Consider the following 16,657-nt stretch of genomic DNA (forward strand, 5'->3'; position numbering starts at 1 on the left):
AAGAAATCAATGACAAATCCTTAAATATGGAGAATCGAGGTCAGCTGAGCATTTAAAGTTTAAACAAACATGATAAGAGCAAAACAGACTGGCTATCTTGTCTCTGTGGTCAGGCATTTCAATCCTGTCTGAGCCAAGAAGAAGGAAAACATATCAGCACAATTTATTCTGTGTAGCTTTCTCAAAGGAACGCCAAAACACACAAACTAACAAATTAACTGAGTTGTCAAAAAAAATGCCGATTGACACATACTTCTAACTTATCGTCTCGACTATTTATATAATCAATGAGAGACTGGTAGCGCACTGTGCAGAAGTTTTTCTTGCCATAATTGTCCATAAAGAGGTGATTTTCACATTTTATCATCTACAAACAGCTTCACCCAACAGTCACTTTGAAATCAGGTCAAAACAAATGAACGGTTCGGCAGCTGTAATGGCCGCAGCTGCAGCGTAAACATGTTTATTTCACTTGTAAAGTCACACTGGGTTTTTTTTTTTTATACTTCTTCTGTCGCCAACTCCCATGAACTGAGCTATAAGCTTCCTGTCGGCAAACCATTCAGCCATTTTCTCCCTGGGTAGAAACCAATGACCTGCAGATGGTGAACTCAAAAACAGCTCTGCGACTTGTTTGCACCGCCACATGTCGTACCTTCTGAAGGATATTCTTGTGTTCAGTAACATTTGGAAAAAAACAAAGTGCAAAATCCTTCAACCTTTACTTTACAGGCCTAAAAGACGACCACATAAGGTCAGGCAAGTGAAAACACTAATTGGCCGGTGATGTTCGTCAAAACCACAAAATCATTTCTCTGTCACTTTTCTTCCCAAACTTCATCCATCTTTTGTCTGAAAAACGCAGTGAGTTTATAATGGCGCAGTGGTCGAGCGAGAGGAGGCTCTGTGGTTCTGCTCAAACCCATGTGTTGATTTTAGATTGTGCACTTCCTGTTGCCGACTCTATACCCACATCTCTCGGTCTCATGATCAAATACTTTATGCGAGAATGATTTTTGCTTCTAAACAATTTGGGATTGCACTTTACAGCAAAGTAGTAACATGGAAAAAGCACGGTAACTGCTATAGATAAGAGGGATAACTGTTTCCATATCATTACCAACAAAACGCTGGCCATTTTTACAGTGCCTTTACATTACAGCCTACAACAAGGTCACATAAGTCGTCTCCACTTTAAATGTAACACACCTGATTTTTGTTAGTCTATATCAGGGGTTCCCAAACTTTTCGCGACTTGACCCCCAAAATCACCAGACCAACAACTCGGGACCCCCTTCTGTAAAATGTAATTAGCATTTATAGTAATTTCCATTGCAAAACATTCAAACTGTGATTCATTAACATACACTACCATTCCAAAGTTTGGGGTCACCCAGGCCAGTTCCATAGTTTCTCTAATCAGCACAACAATGTTCAGCAGTGCTAGCATAATTGCAAAAGGGTTTTCTAATCATCCATTACCTCTAACATGATTAGCTAACACAATGTACCATTAGACACTGGAGAAATGCGCCTCTGCATACCTGCAGTATGTAAGTATTCCATTACAAGACTATTTTTTTCTGATTAATTTAATATTATCCTCATTGACAAAAGCAGTGCTTTTATTTCAAACATGAGGACATTTTAAGAGTGTATGTTTGGATACTATATTTTGATATTTGACCTAGTTTCACTAAAATATACTGTTCGCAATCATAAAAACATCACATTCAATGTCATGAATTAAAACTGAAATCTCGTAACCAGGACTCTATGAAGGAGATGAGGGACAGGAGGGTGTTAGTCAAGCTCACATCCATCATGGACAACACCTCCCACCCACTGTCAGACTGTACAACACTACAGTAAAGTAACATGTACAATAGCTCCTTTGCACAAATATATGCAATATATACAAATATCTCTGTATCTGTGTCACTTTATCAACCACTTGCACTAAAACCTGCACTGCTAATACTGACATTTTTTAGTATTTTTGACTGTACCCCTTAAAGTTTTTGGTAGTCATTGGATATAAAATACCTCTATTTACTATTTAATTGTTTGCACATTTCCTGTCTCTTCTGCACACACTGAGTGTTTCTGAGAGCTGAATGTAACATGTGAATTTGTCCATTGTGAGATCCGTAAAGGCTATATCTATCTTATCTTAACCGCCACCTCGTTGTCCCGCAGGGGCTCCCGACCTCCACTTTGGGAACTCCTGGTCTATAATAAAAATGTCTTCACAGTTTGCCTCAGCTTGTCCTTATCCTCTAAGTTAGGATTATGATTAATCACATTACTGTGTCTTGGGTCCATGTATTCATCTTAATTACAATGTTATCACTTCAGGAACCGCACTATTTCCATCCTATTACCGCACCATCACTCTGCTATAAAGCAAAGAGCTATCCATTTTTAAAGATAACTATTTCACTACAAGTCTTGGCAATTTTCCCCACCTATTGCCCGTTTATGGACTGACTCGTGCAGGACGGAGAACAGAGTCGCGTGGCAGGACCGGAGGGACAGCTGTGTGACTCTGTGGTGCTTGGCTCTGTTCCCTAAAACAGCAGTCGCCAAAAAACAAATACTACACAGAGCTACTGGCTCTGTCCCCAGCGACTATTCACTCTAAAACCTATGACCTCCGCACTCCATTAGGTCCCAAAAGAGTTACACAGGGCTTTGAAAGCTGGAGCGGCAAGAGAAAGGAAGACGAATGAGGCAAACGGCAGTCAGTTTTTCCAAATGTCCGGGCCGTGAATGCACCTTGATCTGCAACAGAAAAGGCCAATTAGTCAGTGGAAAGTTCACTCAATGCCCGTTTGTTCAATGGGGTTTGGGAGTTTGCAGAGTTTTCTTTGCAGTAAACTCATCCAGCAGAGACTCAGAGTGAGACTTGAGATTAGGTTCTGCAGTGAAAAGTTGATTACATGGTTGAACTTCATTTCAAGATCTCAGGACGAGATATTAGAGGAAGGAATGTGTATTTATTAGGAAAGCAATCTGTTCTGGACATGGGCGATAGTGAAAAGGAGATGCCGCTGTGATGAAGATGGTGTCAGATACATGGTTGGGAAATTAAGTGGAGAGAAAACACTGGTTTGTCGGCAACTCAGAATGTTATGGTCACAGCTTTGCATTTTAATAGCAAAAGAAACGTTTAACTTCTGCACTTTATTTCAATGAACAAAACTATTTTCCGTAAGATAAGTTCTTTAACAAGCAATAATCTTTCACTTTGAAGGCATCACATTTTGAATTTGAAATGTTTGTGAATGACTCATGGCTTTTTGTGTGAGCTATGTTTAAACGTGTAAACAATGTTTATAATAATTGTTTTAAAAACCTATACAAACTAGCCTGAACATGCAGAAAGGGTTAAAACCTACAACTCTTGACCAAACCAGGATCTAGTTCCTGAGCCCTGCACCGCGTTTGTCACTGCTCAAGGGATGGGTCAAATGCAGAGAACAAATTTCCCTAATGGGACAATACACTACCTTCAATTTAACCTAAATGTTGTACCCACGTCCACTCAGGGTCACCGTACATTTAGTTTAAACAAATTAGATAAACAAAAACGGCTCGGAAAACCGGTTTTGGAAAGCCATCGGTGAAGTGACGGTGACAAACATATTCTGGCTGGTTAGTGAATCCTGGAGAGAAATTCCAACATTTTCTGGCGATTGGACTTTTCTTTAGGAAGGTTGAACAGTCCTGTACCTCTCGCAGCCAAAATGCACATTTGTGCCGAGACATTATCGTTCAGTATGAAAAAAAAAAGAACAGGCGGTGTCCCTTTACAGAGTAGGTTAGAAAGGAGCCCCTTCTTCACAACTTCGGCGCAAAAATGACTTTGTTCAGACGCTCAGGGGGCGTTTATGTTTACACTGCAGGGGCGGCTCAGACATTCTGCATTACATCTCAGACGTCGGGCACTTCCTGGATGAAGGAGGTTTGAGTGCGTTCAAAGCCAGCCAGGAGAGGGCGGAGCAGCTGCTCAGAGAGCACGATTCATGAGGATTACTCAGACATGCATGAATGACGCCATAAACCACTCTGGGGGTGTTTTTTAATAAAGAAATAACATTACAACATAGTTAAAAGCTCCAAAAAGATGATGCATGATATAGGACCTAAATATGCAGTAAAGTGCAGTTACGCGTAAGACCTGAGGTGGCAGTAGCGAGTATAAAAATGAGAACTTCCATCTAGTCCCTTGAACAAGTGGCCAGATATAAACCCCATTGCTCTCAAACGTTTGAAAAATGTCTTCTGAATCTGAAAATAATATTAAAACAATGTTCAGTTTCACCTTTTTTTAGAAGTACCCCCATGGGTCCCCTTTGTTGAGAAACACTGCTGTACTTTACAGTCACGTGAACTCTGTATCTAAATCTATTAACTCACATTTTATTACAGGGCTCTGCCGCGGTGGAGGAGCCACTGTAACACATTTGAGTTTGTTTGGACAGATTTCATGTGGACACAAAACAGATGATCCAGATGTCAAACACACTCCGGGTTCTGTTTGGGCAAAACAGAGTTTAGCTCCAAAGCTGCTGATATGAAGTGGTCACGGATCAGTTTATTCTTTCAAGGAGCACAATCTGCTTTGAAAGGACAGTTCAAAGGGTCAAATGTTTTTACACTTGTGCTCAAAGGTTTACATACCCTGGCAGAATAATTAATTTTATTTTCACAAGAATACGAAAGATAACACAAAAGTTTTTTTTTTCTTTTGTTAGTGGTTGTGTGAAGCCATTTATGGTCAAACAACTGAGTCTGCTAGTTTTAAATCATAATGAAAAAAGAAAGTACCAAAATGACCCTGATCAAAAGCTTATATACCCCAGTTCTTAATACTGTGTATTGCCCCCCCTCAGTGGTGGTTGTGGATGAGGATCTTTATTTTGCTTGATGGTAAAGCGGCCCATTCTTCTAGGCAAAATGCCTCCAGTTCCTGTAAGTTCTTGGGCTGTTTGCATGAACTGCATGCTTGAGGTCTTCCCACAGTGGTTCAATGACGTCGAGGTCAGGAGACTGAGATGGACACGAGCGGGACCTTCACTTTATTCTGCTGGAGCCAGTGGCATCAGCGAACCAGCTCCATATTTCACAGTAGGTATGGTGCCCTTGTTGTTGTCAACAAGGCAATGTTGGCCTATGATGAAATTTTGCCAGGGTATGTAAACCTTTGAGCACAACTGTATCTAAAAACAGGCAATAAAAAAAGGAAAACCTTAAACATACATATTAGACAAAGGCTACTAAAGGGAATGTTATAGAAGAGAGTAGCCAAAGTTTTCGAACTCATTCACCCGGTCAAGATTTCTAGCAGAACAAAAACCTTGGCTCTCATTAAAGCTGGATGACTAAATCGCATCAGTTGTGCAGCATAAAGATTGCGGCAAAGAAGAATTAGGGCCTAGATTTGCCAAATATGTAATAAACATTAGAGATCAGAATGAGATCAGAACAAAGCATTTGTAAGGGGACCAAATGTATTTACGCTTTATTTAGTCACAATAAAAAGTATAGTTACAAAAGATTAATGTAAAGACAGAGTTGATGTCGAAATGCATAACCCAAACTTGGAACCATGGAACCGGCGAGCTGCCTGTAAAATGATCTTTCAGATAAACCCACATCATGAACACAACGATGCATTAGGTTTGGGAAAACTACTCTGAGAGGATTTTCAGCTCTACTGTGAAACAAATGAAAAAATAGCACAGTTTGTGAGGTGTGGCCAATTGCCCGGGAGCGTTTTAGTTTCATAATGTGGAAATATGCATAACATGATACAGTTTAAAATGTGTGAGTAGATACACAAGCGAACAATACAAAGAATACATTTGAATACACTGGTGGTAGCGTCATATAAAAAGTGTAGCTTATAACTCTATAAATTCTCATAGTCACAGTCAAAGTCTGTCATTCTGCAGAGGATGTATTTCCACTGTCGGTCTCTGAAAAACAACAAGAGATTCAATCAGATTCATTTGTCCTGAACCACCCGATGCTTGATATTTATATATATATTTTTAAAACTCCCTCTTAGACACCGACCTGAGCACTCCACTGAAGGTTGTCTGAGCTCCTCTAATGAAGTATCCATAACTAGGCACCACCATCTCCCCCTCCTCCCTGTAGTAATCTGGGACTTCTGTGGTTTTCCTGTGGGGAGTGTAAGAGTTACATGTATAGCACTGTTGACAATATGTCTCTATATAAGTGCAGGGACATACATGCAGGAGTAGGGGCAGCGACGTTCGTAGTAGCAGCAGTAGAACTGCCACTCTCGGTCCAGGACTGACTCAAAGTACTTGCTCTGGACTCCAGCCACCAGACCATTACGAGAGCAGGTGGACGTCCTGTCAGAGAGAGACACCCGAGGAGACTGAGTTATGCGTTCATGAGACAAGGAAAAATAATACTGCTTAATGCCTTTCAACTAGGGCTGAAAGATATATCGTTATCGTATCGATGTATGAACATTCAAAACATTAAAATCGAAAAAGCGAGATATAAACGATATAGATTTTCATCAATAAAACTGCACTCTTTTGTATTTGTTTTCATTTTTATTATTTTATTTTATTTTTTATTTAGGACGGGGGACACCCACGCCGCTCGTCGCTACCTTTGGACATTATATTTGCCATTATATTTACCTGAACTTTTAATTGTCATATTTATTGCTCTGTTTTATTGCCTTGATGTTTGGTGCAGCTGTGAGGCGACTTCTGTTGTGATATTGGGCTATACAAAACCCTTAAACTTGAAACTTGAACTTGAAACTTATTTTTCTGAAAAATGCTTGGATTTCACCTAACCCATAGTTATATCGTATCGGATTGATGTCGAGATATCTGTCATGAAGATCGAGATATGAAATTTTGTCCATATCATTCAGCCCTAATTTCAACCTGAAAAGACTCAGAGACAGAATGCGTTAGGGAAGTTTTATTGAACGTGAATCATGATTTGGGCTCAGACCCAGGCAGAAGATTGTAGTGATATGGAATACATGGCACTGATGGACGATAGCCAGAATCTCCCCCCGGAGCCCAGACACTGGTGGTGTAAGACGAGACCCGGGACGGCGCGTTGGCGACGACGGGTAGACCCGAGGAGAGGTCAAGCGGAGGAGGGGCGGAGGAGGGGCGCAGCACGGCTGGGAAACGGCCGAGTGATTGACCGGGGAGCTTAAGAAGGGGATCTTGGGCGATGAATGGCTGAAGCGTGATTATGATTGGTAAAGGCAATGACTGAAGGCTGCAGGTACGTCTTCAAGGTTGAATTTGCGCTGAAGCTTCATTTTACTGGCATTTAAATTAAGTTGTTTGTTATAGATCCTTATGTGCTGCTGCCTCTTGACCACATCACTCTCGTAAAAAACAGTGCAATTTTCAAAAAGTTTTTTGACAAGGTTAAAAAAAATGAATCAATCAAAAACATGACAAACGTCTGGTCCAAACCATGGATACATTTCAGACCCAATTGTGCAAAGTCCCTGTAATGTAGCCATCAACGCCCGTCAATCAACCATCATAACAGATCTGTAATATGCAGACTTAACAAAATGCACACAAATAAAAGCTCTAAAAAGCCAGTGTGGCAAAATATAAGTAACTCAGACTTAAACTGAACTGAAGCGATGCTAATATGTCTAACTGTTACCACACTATTGGATTTCTGTCGCGTATTTTTCCGGTGAAAGTGTTTTGGTGACAGTTCATATGTTTATGGCCCAGACGAGTTTCTGTCCCCACAACACAGATCTAAAACACAAGTCGAAGATGCCTCAACAGCAGAATCCAATGTCAATGTCAAATCTAAAAATGCCAAAACATTGCTCTCTCTCCCACAGTCAGCCGGAGAGATCAATAACTCCAAAACACAGTAGAAAAGCTCTCCTTCTAATATCCATCTGATGAGGATAATCACAGCGCTCCAAGTGCGGCGACAAGAGATGGCGATTTGACAAACGTAATTGGTCGAAACTGGCCGAACTTGGACTAAATATTTGACTTTATTGGACTGAATGGGGATTAAACTAGTGCTACAGAAGGACTATGACCCCTGGGAAGTGTAAGACTAAACTAAGACTTAGCAAGCAAAGACTAAACTCGAACTAATCATCAGTTCTCATAGGCCCAATATGATTGTAGCTAAAGCCTATAAAACTGCTCCATACAACACAGTGGCTCAAATATGTCTGACTCCTACACTTGTGGCCTTCATGGTAGACGCTGGTGTTTACAACGGGGCTGAGGGCTGCAATCTCCTTCAATGAGCTTTTCTTATCGGTGACGCAGCCCTTTAATTAGATCAACCTTTCTGTGGCGCTGACGGCGGCGGTTAGCCCTGTCTGTTTATGTGTCTTACCATTTGGAGCGCAGTTAGATAAAATGATTATATACAGACCCATAGAGTGGAGGTTTGGACATATTTTAGCATCTGGGTCTCCATTGTGAGGGAATGGCATGTTTGGATAACTCTGGGAAATATATGATGTGTGATAATAGTGTTGCTTTGTATCATTGTTTGAGTGTGTATGAAGCATTTGAATGTAGTCTGGAAAGGGATAGAGAACTTGTCACCTTTCACCATACCGCAGGAAAAATGATATTGTGTTGAACTTGTATTGGGGGGAGAAAAATGACCGTAGTCACGTTTAGATCTGGCGGAGCGTTTCATGACATGAGCACTTTTAGAATAACTTAAAGCTGTGGTAATCAATGTATGTCCTTGTAGTTGATTAAATGTCTTTTGGTACTGTAGATCTACGAAAAACACACCATGTGCGCTGCTGTGTGTTTGAATAAAGCACATTTTCATCCAGCGCGAACCAGGAAGTCAGAGTAAAGGGCCTGGAGATACTTGGAGACTTGGAGACTCGAGTTGCCGCTGGTCTTGGAGACATACCCTGGAGAGGAGTCGAGTCTCCAGGCAGTCGCGGTGAAAACAAACAGGTTTGATTTCAGCTAAGACTTTTTCAATTCCCTGACAGGTCTCAGAGGCATTGCAGGGACGTCACAGAAACATCTCACAGTTTGAGGACAATAAATAGTATTCACCTTATTCCGCCCCCGCCCACTTTTGCCTCTTTTTGCCTTGTCTCGGCACTTCCGTTGTATGGACACGTCCGTTGTATGGACACGTCCGGTAGAGAAGTGTCCATACACAGCAATATACAACAATGTACCATTCATTTAAATAGAGATCGAGGGAAATTGTTCGCTGCCCTGCACTGTTTCTCAGCGCGGCCAAAAAACAGCCTTGTTTGTGTAGTAACTGATTGATCTGAACTTCTCCAGTCCCATGTTAACTGATAGGAGAAAAGGGGCGGGCACAATTCATGGCGGCGCCCACGCGAACTTCCGGAATAAGGTGAATTCGCAACGTTGCCACAACTGCTTTGGACTGTGTAGACCTCTCGGAGACCTATCGGAGATCATGCGGAGACTCCACTGAAATCGAACCAGTTAGTTTTCACTGAGGCTCCTTCCGAAACCATCAGATTGCTAAGAGCTCTTACGCCAAACCGGATGTGCGTCAGTGTCCGCCATGGCAAGTTGCTTCCGAATTGGTAAGTCAGTTAGGAAGTAGTTAGGAAAAGGAGCCTTGATGCTAACTATCATGGCCACTTTAGCATAGGGACCTCTGATGCTAACTAACCGGTGATTAGGAGCTATGTGCCATCCCATAAGCCACTGCGCCAAACCCCCCCACCCCCCTCGCCCCCACCCTGGAGTGATTCATGCGCAACCACTGTTGATTGACAGGAGCACATTTAATAATAAAAATAATAATAATAAAAAATTAAGATTCTGCACAAGCCAAACTTTATAAAAGTGATAAATCCATGTTGTCGTCCCCACAGCTCAGTCACATGTCAGTGTTAAAGAGTAACTCATTAAACGGATTAAATGCTTTTGTTTTCATTTAGTAGAAACACATGGCTAATTTGCATAATGTAGCTTTATGAAACAGCTGTTGAAATAAAATAACACTAAAGGGAAATGTATGGATCATTTGGATTTTTTTCTCTCCTTAAATGTCTTTGTTTGGACACTATGTTGTTGTTGGACACTGTACAGTAGGGGGCGACATGCACTTTTGTTTGGCCTGCACTCCACCAATAACTTTAAAGAAGAACAAAAACAGCTGTTGGTGATGTCACTTCCCTTTCCCCTGTTTAAGGATGGACGGATTGTTCAAATGCTGCTGAAGCTCTAGTTCACTAACTGCATAGAGATCTAGCAGTTGACCCCATGAAAGGTTAAGGAGTTAGTTGCTAGTGTTACTGCTTAGAGGCTGCAATTTGATGGTTTCGGACGCAGCCTGAGACTACCTGGAGACTCGCCTTATTTCCAGGGGGCGTCTCGGAGACATCTCCATGACCTGCAGCAACTCCAGTCTCCAACTAGTCTCCAGGCCGGTGAGACAGGCTCTTTGTATGCGGGCAATCAATCTGGCGTCTCCACAACTCTCCTCCGGTGAGACAGACCCTTTAATTAGCGCAGTGTTAGCTATGAACTCCGGCAAATTAAGTCAAGTGAACAATCGGGATGTGCTAAAGGAATTTTACAACCTCCGGAGAAATTAAAGTGCAGGTTTAACTTTGAAAAAAATGGTTGTTTTTGTGCTAATTACGTCCATTGTTTGCTGACAAAGATTACCCACTGTTTAGATTGTCATGTGCATTTTAGGCTATGAGTCCCATCTTTAAAACTATACATTTTGTGACATTGCGTTTTGTAAAGCGCTGAACAAAAATCTGGTGAGGTTGTGGCAAGAATTTAGTTTCTGGATAGGAGTCAAGACAGGGATGATTCCCACAACGAAAGACCTTGGCCTTGTGCCTCTGAATGAGCAAATGGCAAAAGGATTTTCACATTTTGGAAGGGAAAAACTTCTCACGTCTGACAATAATTTATCTGGGAAAAGTTAACCAAACCAAAATGGAGCTTGTGTGGCCTGGTGCACGGTCAGCAATCAACACGAGGACGAAACAGCAAGCATATGTTCTCCAGAGTAAAATCCAACTGGGAATGTTGTCAATGTTTCTAAACTGTTTAACGTTTGCATAGATGATAATGTTTAAGTTAATGCCAGCAATCAAGAGAAGATCAATGGTGCTAATTACAGAAAGTAGGGCAAGTTAACACAACATATTGGCGCAGAACTGTGTGACTCAAGCTAAAGTGACTTTTTATTTTGCAGCTGTGAACTTTGTACACTCACTTTCTCAGATGTTTGCCACAATGAGACCAGTACAGGGCCCATATTTTCTGCAAACACTGACCTTTACCATTAGTGTGTTAACAGTCTATATTGCATTTTCGAAAAACATTATATATTACAGGGGTTGTTTTATAAATTGACAAAACTACCTCCTATTATGTTTAATAGCTATATTGTTATCACAGTTTGTTCTGTCCTACTTCATAATCAAAGCCTTGTGAGTGCTCTTGAAAGCTAAAGCCACACACTGTTTACTGGAAACACGGCCCATTCAAACTCAATGGAGCACAATCTAGTTTGTTTACTGGCACTACAATAAAAGTCAGAATTAAACTCCGCGATTGCTTCCTGCCAATGACTGGATCCATCTCAGCTTCTTTCATGTGGCGGCCATCTTTGCAGGAAACGCCACGGGGAAGGTCTGGACTTTGTTGACAGATCATTATTGATGGATCTGTCACTGAAGCACGAATCACAGACTTTTCCATGACTCTGAAGTAAATATAATGTGTGTTGCATCAGTGGATTTAAGGCATTACTAATTCATGTTGCTTCTTGTAAAAATCCATCAACGCATTGCTCTCTCAGGCTGTATATGTTTGCCATGTATCTAACAAATTGTCAACGGATTACTGGCTATAGATCATTCAGCGTAATGGGCAGCAGTTGTTGTGGGCAGCTGCCAGTGAACCACAGATTTGCCAGTTTTAATCCCACCTAGTGAACGTTTTATCCATGTTCAAGTCACGACAATGGGCAAAGTTGCAACACAAAGGGCATCTGGCAGAATTATGCAGCTATGTGGAGAAATCTGAACTGTTTGCTAAAATGCAGCTTGTGTTTCAAAACGCAGACTATAGCGCAACATTTTGCAGATTGAGATCTTGCAACTTCTAGACTTAGTGCATTTAAGTGGGAAGTACATGGGGTGAAGAAACACCGGTATCACTGTATTTTACACTACCTTGATACATTGTGCTTAAAGGAATAGGCCACCGTTTTTATATACGAAGATATGTTCTTACCTAACCTTAGTCGTGTTAATATATCCCCGTCTGGTCTTTGTCCGTGCGCTCTGTCACGCAAACGGAGCACATACGCAGCCTCTCCCACATGTCATATAGCTCCAAAAAAGCTCACGATAGAAGCTACCAAGCTCTTCCACGTGTTCCTTATTTAAATAAAGTTACGTGAAGTGTTTTCATGCGAAGTATATTTACACAGAAATGTAACATGTCAATTTTATAAGCAAATAAATAGGGGCACTATATTGTGAGGCGTAATGATACGAGGAGCACAACGTCCGCGCAGTAACTCCTAAAGGTTATTGACGGAAGTGAGCGGGGGGAAGTCTTTAGGAGTTACTGCGCGGACGTTTTGCTCCTCGTATCATTACGCCTCACAATATAGTCCCCCTTTTTATTTGCTTATAAAATCGACATGCTACATTTCTGTGTAAATATACTTCGCATGAAAACACTTCACGTAACTTTATTTAAATAGGGAACACGTGGAAGAGCTTGGTAGCTTCTATCGTGAGCTTTTTTGGAGCTATATGACATGTGGGAGAGGCTGCGTATGTGCTCCGTTTGCGTGACAGAGCGCACGGACAAAGACCAGACAGGGATATATTAACACGACTAAGGCTAGGTAAGAACATGTCTTAGTGTATAAAAACGGTGGCCTATTTCTTTAACTTAAATTAGTACAATGTAATGTGCTCTGTTACAAGAGTTATGTCTTATTACATTATGTACCTACAAACTACAAATACATGTTATTCCATTGTGTCTAATCCATAGGTACAAGTTATTACATATTCTTACAGAGCACATCACATTGTAGTACATTTAGAAACACCCATGGTTAATGGCGATGTTATGTAAAAATGGTCACTTTACATCAAGGAACCACTCACCCATTCACGCTCTCATTCTTACACCAGTTAAGTGTACGCAGATACTGGAGGAAGGTGGGTGAAGTGTCTTGCCCAAGGACACAACGGACAGTGTGCACCTGCGGGACTCTTTTATAAGCAACGCCCTCTCTTGGTGGCACAGGCACAAAGCACAACAGCTGTGCCACATGGAAGATAACCATAGCGCTTTAGAGCAGGGGTCACATTATCGTTCCTGACTGTGATGGGGGGCCGGGCGGGGCCGGGTTGGCTATAACATAGCATTGTATGACCCAGACCAAAATGCAGCAGGTCTCATTGTGAAGAAGAGTTTACTAGCCTGGCACAGTCGTCCCCACTACTATATCCCCAAGATCAACACTTGATTCCAGGCACATATTTGTTTAGCTGTCATGGTTTGTAAAAATAGTAATCAAGTCTTCACACTTTGTTTTAATTTGAAATACCATTTATTGTTATTTTCAAATAAAACATCATTGCGTAATGTGACTAAAATACACTTGTATTGCGCTTTACAAGCCTGTGTCACAAGTTTCTCAAAGTACTGTTGTCATTATTCATTCACTCCACACTCTGTGGTGGTAAGTTTCATTTGCCACATGGCTATAATGTGTTGTTTATATCCTGATCTCTTATGTCAGTGCCCTCTGCTGGACTCGTGTGGAATTATTCTTTTGTTTATTTAAGTTTCCCCCTAGTGGCTGGAATGAGTAAACTGGTTGTTTAGTTAAGCAAATCATGACTCCGCACAGGAATGGGCAAGAGACTTACTTTTTTGGACATACTCAGGGATTTGTGCTCTACACGTCAGGGGCCGGGTTAAATCATCTTGAGGGCCAGATTTCGCCCTTGGGCCGTAGTTTGAGGACCCCTGCTTTAGAGTATGCACTGTCCATGTGCCAGGTACAAGATCGGACCCGAAATGTGTAATGGACTGCAAAATGACAATATACCAATATGGTTTGACATTTTTTATGAATGTTATGTATGTATGCATATTATTTCACTTTTTGGTGAAAATGGGCACAGAATGACATACGAAAAGGAAGAATTTCCATAATTGCAGTCATACTGTACCAATGGGCCATGAGTCCCAGTTCCATCCTTGGGAAATGTAACTCCCTCTTCCTTCAACTTTTTGTATAAGTGCTACTTTACTGGAGCAAAACTATGAGTAACAGTAGAATTATTCCATCAATCTACAAGCCTAATTGGAAACATTGTCACTTAGTAGAAAATGAATTCAGGCACAAACATCTATTAACTTGTATTCTATTTCTCTTTCTTGCTCACAGTTGTCACCTAAAGTCTTTTGTCCAGATGCAAATGCCTGTCAGTCTTCCCTCAGCTGTTCCCTTAGCTTCGGGGGGGGAGGAATTATCTCATGTGTCCAAAATGTGTCTGAAGATGCGGGACTCACCACTCCATCCCGGCGCGGCTGATGTCGTCCCACCAGCAGTCCGTGGGCGCCCCCAGACCCTCCGGTGTGGGTTGGCATTCGAAGCTCCACAGCCGGTCCGAGCCCTCCTTTTCATTAAAATAACTCCGGACGGCCACCAGCACCTCTCCGTGGGGGCACTGGAAGTTGAAACCTTGGCGATAGGCATTGATCCAGCCCATGTCGTGATGGTCGGTGTCGTGTTGGGGCAAAACAGACCCCATCAGGAGCGCGGACAGGACGAGGAGCAGGACAGGCATGTTGGAAGAGACGCGACGGACTGCAAGAACTCATGCAGCTGCCCGAGTTTAAATAAGCCTCTTGTGGTCCAGATGTTTTGTATCCAACACCCATCTCTGTAATTTGCAGCAGCTCCATGGGACACATCCACAAAGTGTAATTGGACTTGGGAGGTAGACTGGGACAGGGCGTTAACCCACTGTTCTGCTGCAAATTTAACATTGCTTTTGGCTTTGGAAATAATACAGTTGTTAAGTGTTTATCACGTGGTGGACTTTGTAAATAGAGCTAATTAAAACCAAACGTGCGGTGGTTTGGTGAATTTGCATTGCATAAGGCTGGTGTAAGTGTGTCCATGGGAAGAGCTTGTTACACTGGGTGATTCGCATTTTTTTGTAACTATAAGGAATAGGCCACCGTTTTTACATACTAAGATATGTTCTTACCTAACCTTAGTCGAGTTAATATATACCCGTCTGGTCTTTGTCCGTGCGCTCTGTCACGCAAACGCAGCACATACGCAGCCTCTCCCACATGTCATATAGCTCCAAAAAAGCTCACGATAGAAGCTACCAAGCTCTTCCACGTGTTCCCTATTTAAATAAAGTTAAGTGAAGTGTTTTCATGCGAAGTATATTTACACAGAAATATAACATGTCGATTTTATAAGCAGATAAAAAGGGGTACTATATTGTGAGGCGTAATGAGACGAGGAGCACAGCGTCCGCGCAGTAACTCCTAAAGACTTCCCCCGCTCACTTCCGTCAATAGAAGCTGCGTGACTTGTAGAGAGCTCGCAGAGAACAGTTGAAGAAGCGTCGATAACTTGTGAACAATGCCTTTTACGTGCATCGTGCCGGGCTGTGATAACAAGCAGAAAGTATATAGTGTAGTAATGTTTCACAGATTTCCAACTCACCCCGGACGACGACACAGGACTCAGGACCTATACCATGAGGTAGGAATGCGCGAGCACTTTCCGAAAATATATCTTCTGCTTGTTGTAAAAGGCTCTGTACAAGTCACGCAGCTTCTATTGACGGAAGTGAGCGGGGGAAGTCTTTAGGAGTTACTGCGCGGACGTTGTGCTCCTGTATCATTACGCCTCACAATATAGTCCCCCTTTTTATCTGCTTATAAAATCAACATGTTACATTTCTGTGTAAATATACTTCGCATGAAAACACTTCACGTAACTTTATTTAAATAGGGAACACGTGGAAGAGCTTGGTAGCTTCTATCGTGAGCTTTTTTGGAGCTATATGACATGTGGGAGAGGCTGCGTATGTGCTGCGTTTGCGTGACAGAGCGCACGGACAAAGACCAGACAGGGATATATTAACTCGACTAAGGTTAGGTAAGAACATATCTTAGTATATAAAAACGGTGGCCTATTCCTTTAAAGGTGCACTATGTAACTTTTTATGTGAGAAAACAAGACTTGATATTTGTACATATTTGACCTTTTAGTGACTCTGTGGCGTTATGGGCACAGCATGGCACTTTTCCTTTCCCTCACAGTGGCCTATATGACGCTCCAGAAGCAATTGTTTTTGGGTTTCTGGCCCGTTTCTGGTACGAACCCCTAAAAACAATTGATCCTGGAGCGTCATAGAGGCCACTGTGACAGGGAAAGCAAAGGTGCCACGCTGCACCCATAACGCCACCAAGTCATTAAAAGGTCAAATGTGCACAAATATTCCGATATATATATATATATATTTTCATATAAAAAGTTGCATAGTGCACTTTTAAAGTCACACTGTGGGACATTCCAGTGTTTATTTTGCTTC

At 41.8% G+C, this 16,657-nt stretch overlaps 2 protein-coding genes across 2 annotated transcripts in view; one reads left to right on the plus strand and one right to left on the minus strand.

Moving 5' to 3' along the window:
* LOC306976865 (inosine-uridine preferring nucleoside hydrolase) overlaps window positions 1–16,657 on the plus strand; it is a 194,459-nt gene that overhangs the window by 75,890 nt on the left and 101,912 nt on the right. The window lies entirely within an intron of this gene.
* dpt (dermatopontin) lies at window positions 5,516–14,946 on the minus strand. The gene is made up of 4 exons (XM_079575003.1): window positions 14,607–14,946; window positions 6,264–6,389; window positions 6,085–6,192; window positions 5,516–5,984 (listed from the first exon to the last, which is right to left on the minus strand). The coding sequence occupies exons 1-4, from the start codon at window positions 14,882–14,884 to the stop codon at window positions 5,918–5,920; spliced, it is 579 nt and encodes a 192-aa protein (XP_079431129.1). The 5' UTR covers window positions 14,885–14,946; the 3' UTR covers window positions 5,516–5,917.

Source organism: Gobius niger (assembly GCF_951799975.1).
Source record: "Gobius niger genome assembly, chromosome: 17".
NCBI classification, from domain to species: domain Eukaryota; kingdom Metazoa; phylum Chordata; class Actinopteri; order Gobiiformes; family Gobiidae; genus Gobius; species Gobius niger.